This window comes from Corvus kubaryi, unplaced genomic scaffold, assembly GCF_017639235.1.
Source record: "Corvus kubaryi isolate FWS band 111438036 unplaced genomic scaffold, C.kubaryi_AGA036_p1.0 135, whole genome shotgun sequence".
NCBI classification, from domain to species: domain Eukaryota; kingdom Metazoa; phylum Chordata; class Aves; order Passeriformes; family Corvidae; genus Corvus; species Corvus kubaryi.
The window spans coordinates 486,788-493,018 of NW_024580669.1; the positions used below are offsets into that span (position 1 = coordinate 486,788).

The following is a 6,231-nucleotide window of genomic DNA, read 5'->3' on the forward strand; positions in this document are numbered from 1 at the left end:
ATTGCTGGCTGGGAGGGTGGGCAGGGGCTGGGCTGAAATTCCCAGAGCAGCTGGGGCTGCCCCTGGATCCCTGGCAGTGCCCAAGGCCAGGCTGGAAGGAGCTTGGAGCAACCTGGGACAGTGGAAGCTGTCCCTGCCCACGGCAGGGGATGGAACAAGATGATTTTAAGGCCCCTTCCAACCCAAATCATCCCATAATTCTGTGAAATTTATATTAAAAGCTGCTTTTGCCAATACCTTTGATGGTGGCGATGATGAGACAGTGGTGATAACCCAGCCCAAAAATTGCTTCTCAGGTGTTCAAAGCACTTGAAACCAGACAACCCCTAAAGCACGAGCTTGGTGGATCCCTTTGGAAATCCAGTTGTTGTGTCCAGCCCTTGGTTTTCACCCTGCCCCAAGGGAGGGATGCCTTAGGATTACATCCTTGTCCTGGATGGGATGGATCCTTTGATGCAGTGCCTCGGGGGGGCAGGGCACCAAGGGCTCCTTGGGTGGGATGATCCCACAAATCAGCTTGTCGGGGAAAATTTCCTGTCTGGCCATCCAGGAGCCGCTCTGGAACTCAAAATTGCTGAGCTGGGAACAAAGCCTCTCCCCAGCTCCACCCCCACACTCACAGGGTCAGACCGGGGTTTCTCACTCCAGGTTTCCCATGACAGAGGCTCAGATGTCTGAATCCTTAAAATAATTTAATCTCAGTGCAATAACTAAATAATAAAACAGCAGCTCGAGCTGGCACCTCTCAGGAGAGCCCCCGAACAAAAGACACCCTGGGTTTTTCACCCTCACATTCCAAGCATGGAAAAGTCTGGATTCCTCCGCTCCTGCCGTGGCTCCGAGTGTCTGGTCACTTGGCTGGACTCCACGTCTTTGTGCCCTTTCCTGGTCATTTGCCAGCTCACATTCCCTTGTCCCCAACTCACATCCTCTTGTCACCACGCAGAGCTTGCCCTGCAGCTGCACCTCCAGTTACCAGCACTTCTTCAACAGCTAATCATTCCCTAGCTCTGGATTTTCTTGGAAAGGCTCAAGGATTTCTGTGGAAAGGCATTTTAAATGTGCTCTTCTCAGGGATCACTACCCTCTGATTCAACCAGTATAAACTCTCACCCAGCTCTGCTTATGTCCTGGAGGATTAGCAGCTGCAGGGCTCGTTTGCACCAGGAGCACCCAAATCCTCACCTGGAAATTTAGGACGCGATTGGACTTTTTAAGTCATTCGAAGGAATTCTCGAGAAGAAGGGCAAAGTCTTTCCAGACTTTGCCAAAAGCGGGGATTATCACACTCAGCTCTTGTGTAAACGCTGTGAACCCTGCCCGGCTGATTGCTGTTTGTCACGCTCATCATGTGGGATCCCAGCCCATCCAGAGTACAGCCACAGCCTTCACCAGCCAGCCTCGGGAATCTGCGATAGCGCTCCGCTGGGGTGGAAGTCCTCCGCCGCACTTTCATCTGGAATGTTTCTGAGCACTACCCTCAGGCGTCTCCTCCTTGTTCTCCAGGCTCACGTTGCTCTCTTTAAAAGACATTTGGCGGGGTCAAGTGATTTGTCACGGCTGCAGCTTCTCTTCTGCTTCAGGAGGGGTTAACTGAGGTTAATTCTCTTTCCTTGGTGGCAGAGGGAGAATTTATTCACCTCTCACGAAGACATGGGGAGTGGCCATGAAATGTTACCCTGCAAATAACCCTTTGCTTTCCCTTTTCTAGACCCGTGGGGGCTGTTTGCTGGTGCTCACTGACAAAATAAAACAACGTGAGAATAAACAAAGAGGCCACCAGCAAGGAGCCGAGTTGGGGAGGATTTGTTGTGAGCAGGATCTGTGGGATGTGAATCCTCGGAATGCTCAGGGATGGAGCCCGACCGCAGGAGCTCTGCAGATCTTCCAGGGCTTGATCATAGCTTGTCCATTTATGAGGTTTGTGTGGGAACCAGCATGTTCCAGCTCCAGCACTGGGATTCCTGCATCCCAAGGACATGGAATCCCCACAGATCCATGGCCAGATCCTGCCAGGCATAGGAGGCAGGAACAGCATCCCCCCAGGACACCACGATTCCCTTGGATACCACATTCCTCTGGGCAGGGAGAGCTGCCTCATCTCCTGCCAGGACTGCATCTCTTCCCAAGGTATTGCATCTTTTCCAAAGGTATTGCATCCCGTCCCAAGATATCGCATCCCAAGAGTACCACGACCCTCCTGGGCATTGCAGTGACCCCCGATATCGCATCCCCCCAGGCACTGCTTTCTCCAGGGCCATCCCATCCCCTCTCCCCCACCCCTGAGACTGCAGCCCCTGGGTCCCCTCTAAATATTTCATCCTCCTGGTGTCCTTCCCCTCCCAGGGGATCTCACATCCCGTGGATATTGCATCCCCTCCCTGGTTACTGCATCTCCCCCACACGCCGGGAATCGTATCCCTCTTTGGGCACCAAATTCCACACCCTCCCTGCTCCCCCAGGATTTGTATTCCCGGGTTTTTCCATCCCTTCTGCTATTCCCTCCTGCCCGGTATTGCACCCCCCACCCCTCCCGGTATTCCATGCCCCCGGGTATCTCATCCTCCCGGGAATCTCATCATCCCCGCGGGCAATAAATCCCCCTCACCCCTCTATTTCATCCCGTCCCGGGTATTGCGTCCCGGGTACCGAACTCCTCGGGGCACCGAATTCCCCTCGAGTGCCGAATTCCCCCTGGGGACCGAATCCCCCCCGGCATCGCAGCCCCCGCTCGCCCCTTCCGGGCACCGCATCCCCTCCCTGTCCCGGCTCCCCATCCCAGCAGGGCGGTGCGTCCCTCCCGATGGCCCCGATCCTAAACCGAAAGTGAAACCCCTCGGGCCGCACCGGGACCGCGACAGCGGCGGAGAAGATCCACGAAGCCCCCGCTGGAGCGCCCGCTGGAGCCCGGAGCTGCCTGCGGGCCGGTCCCATGGCACGGCCGCTGCTGCCGCTGCTCTGCGGTACCGTCGCTCTCCTGCTGCTCCGCGCCGCCGCCGACACCGGTAAGCGGGACTGCCCCGGGCTCCCCGGCGCGCCCGAACTCTCCCTGGGGTGCCCGCACCCTCCCCGGGCTCCCTACACTTGCCCCGGGGTACCCACACCCTCCCCGGGCTCCCTACACCTTCCCCGGAGTGCCCACGCCGTCCCGAAGGTGCTCGCTCCGCTTTCCTGGGATGCCCGCATTATTCCCCGGGATACCCGCCCTGCTCCCGGGAGAGCCAGCTCCGCTCCCTGGGGAACCTGCTCGAATTCCGGAGGGAGCCACGCTACTCCCTGGGGTATCCAAGCTCCCGCTGAGGTGCCCACACTATCCCTGTCCCTGGGGTGCCCATGCCACCCCAAGGTGTTTGCTCCGGTCCCTACGGTGCTCGCTCCGCTTCCCGGGATGCCCACAGGGATACCTATGCCACTCCCTGGGGATGCCTGCTCCCCTTCCAGGGGTACTCACGCTACTCCCTGCGGTAACCGAGCCCCCACTCGAGGTGCCCAGGCTGCATCCCTATGTTTCCTGGGTCCCCACTTTGCTCCTGGCATTCCCACACCACCTCCTCAGCAGTGTCCAGGGAGGTTGGGGGCAATTTTTAGGATCCATGTGATGGACCCATGGCAGCTGCATCACTGTGGGATTTCAGCCTGGGTGGGTCCTGTGTGTTTTCCATGGCACTGGGAGTTGTCCATGGCTGCTGAGCTCAGAGTGTCACATCGTGTCTTGCCTCTCCAAAAGCCCAAAATCCCAAAATCCCTGGAGCGTGAAAGCTGAAAAACTTTAAGATCACTGAGTCTAATGATTAACCCAGCACTGCTGAGGCCACCACTGACCACAAGTACTTTTAAGCCCCTCCAGGAATGGGGATAGCCCGGGCAGCTCTGCCAGGGCAGGACAGCCCATTCCTGGAACGACTTTTCCCAGTATCCAGCCTGCCCCTGCCCTGGCCCAGCCTGAGGCCGTTCCCTCTCTCCTGTCCCTGTTCCCTGGCAGCAGAGCCCGACCCCCCCGGCTGCCCCCTCCTGTCAGGGACTTGTGCAGAGCCACAAGGTCCCCCCGGAGCCTCCTTTGCTCCAGGCTGAGCCCCTTTCCCAGCTCCCTCAGCCGCTCCTGGGGCTCCAGCCCCTCCCCAGCTCTGTTGCTCTTGGATACAACAGCTTTGGGGAAAATCTCATCACAGCTCAGACATTGGAAGCATCCCTTGGTTCATCCCCCGGGAGCCCCTGGAAGCAGCAAGAGCATTATGAAATATTTAATTCACTAAAAATGTGGAAACTGTGAAGGATTCTGTGAAATAAGGCTGGAAGGGAGCGCAGAGCTTTGGGACAGCTTCAGTGCCCTCTCTTCTCTAAGCTCCTGTGTGCTCCTGAAGCCCTGGAAAAGTAATTCATCCCTATTTATAAAGGGGCGATGGGAATGGCGAGGTCTGTAAAATATCTTGGGTGACAAAAATAAGCCAGAAGAGCCACGTGAGCTGGGAGGACACGAGCCCTGAACCTCAGGAACAGGCTAAAAATAGCCTTCCCTGATGTCATTCCCCCTGACCACTGATCTCAGATGTCCAGACAGCATTCCAGGCAGCAGTGGTGCCACCAGGATCCTTGCTTGGGGCAAATAATGTGGTTTTAGGGGGTGTTAGAGAAAAAGAATAATATTTATTTCTTTTAGTTTGGTTGATGGATAATTCGGGATGTGCTGCTGCATCCCATGATGTTCCCACCGGGTATCCAATCCTCTCCTGCTTTCCATCCCAGGCCCAGCTGGTCAATTGGAAAGATTTTTCAGCTAAAACATGAAGTTTTCTTTATTTCTGTGATTTTGGCATTTGGCATGGATTTTTCGTGGGTCCAGATTTGTGAAATTCCTCTTCTCTTCACTGTTTTTTGGCTCATGGCTTTTAAATTTTGAGCAGAAAACCCCTCACCTCTGTGGGCCTTTCCCTGATAATTTTTTAAGGAGAACAGCCAAATTTTTCCCGGTGTGGATTCTCTGGTGTCCAGTTGTGGTTGTGCATCCTTGGGAAGCTGGATTTGGACATGGGATGACATCACACAGCAGCATCTCCATGCCTGGGATCATCCTGGCTGTATTCCCGGTGCTGGCACATTCTGCTTCCCAACGTGCCGGAACGAACTCATCCTCCAAAACCGGCATCGCTGCAGATCACTGGTGGTGAAAGACAAGAAAAAGTGAAGTAAAAAATTCATGGAAATGCAAAATCCATGAATATTGGGCACTTTTCAACCTGGATATTTGATGCCAGCAGGATGCAGGGAATTCAGATGTAAATGAGGCAGCTGGAGATGTTTTCCTGGGAAGGTTGGCTCCTGGCACCGCAGCTCCTTTGGGAGGTGGGCCAAGGATGGGATGAGTCTTTGAGCACCCGGGATGATGCATCCATGGGAAATTCCAACTCACTGCCGAAGGATAAAAGCCTAAATCCTGCATCTCCAGGGCTGTTTCCTCCCCTTTTCCCCATTGGAATGTGTTTTGTCTCATCAAACAAGCTGAAATCCATGGATGGCGTGAGATGCCGGATCGTGATCCTGGAGAGTGGCGTCACTGGGGTCTTGTTGAACAACCTGGGCATTTTTTGGAAGAGAAGATTCCAATCAACTGGAAAAAACAATTCTTTAGGATGAGGAGAACAGGTTTAAAAACTGGAAGGTATAAGCAGAGCTGGCAGATCCCTGTTTTTCCCGGATGGTTTTGGTGTTTCCGACCATCTCCTGCTGCGCTCCCTTTGGAGAAGCACCTGGAGTTGGCACCGGGAGGGATTTTCATTCACTAAAGGCACATTTCCAGTCTGGTGAGTTGTGAGGGTGTGATGAAACATCCCCAGGTGTTTCCTCAAATCCTGGTTCCAAGAGTTGCTGCTTCCTGGAACTTTGCCCACGGCTTGAGAGGAGGCAAAGAGCTGCTGTGCTCAACACACGCGTGGTCCCCGTGTTCACTCTGGCCACGCTGACTGCAGCCCTCAGGGTGTCCTGGTGCCAGGATCACCCTTGGATCCAGCCAGATCCAGCCGAGCACTGAAATGCAGCAAATTCCCCCCAGGATGTTCTGGGGATGAACCTCAAATTGGGGCAGGAGTTTTTGAGGATGCAGACTTTTATCTCTGGGTGTTTTGGGTGCTGTGGGAGTGCGTTGTGTTCCTGTCCCCACTGCTGCTGTGCCACTGGCCCCTTCCCCTCCTGCTCCCATTCCCACTGTGCTCCCAACCCCACCGTGTTCCCATTCCC

At 55.1% G+C, this 6,231-nt stretch overlaps 1 protein-coding gene across 3 annotated transcripts in view; it reads left to right on the top strand.

Moving 5' to 3' along the window:
• The first annotated feature begins 718 nt into the window (after positions 1-718).
• Positions 719-6,231, top strand: part of IL15RA (interleukin 15 receptor subunit alpha) — a 10,865-nt gene continuing 5,352 nt past the window's right edge. Inside the window, exons 1-3 of one of the 3 annotated variants that reach the window (XM_042051869.1) lie at positions 719-1,598; positions 1,712-1,920; positions 1,995-2,130. In XM_042051869.1, the coding sequence (XP_041907803.1) occupies positions 1,855-1,920; positions 1,995-2,130 (202 nt within the window). In that variant the 5' untranslated portion in view covers positions 719-1,598; positions 1,712-1,854. Of the gene's footprint in view, positions 1,599-1,711; positions 1,921-1,994; positions 2,131-2,782; positions 3,006-4,080; positions 5,799-6,231 lie in introns of those variants that run through there. The other 2 variants (XM_042051896.1, XM_042051887.1) reach the window with 2 other exon arrangements.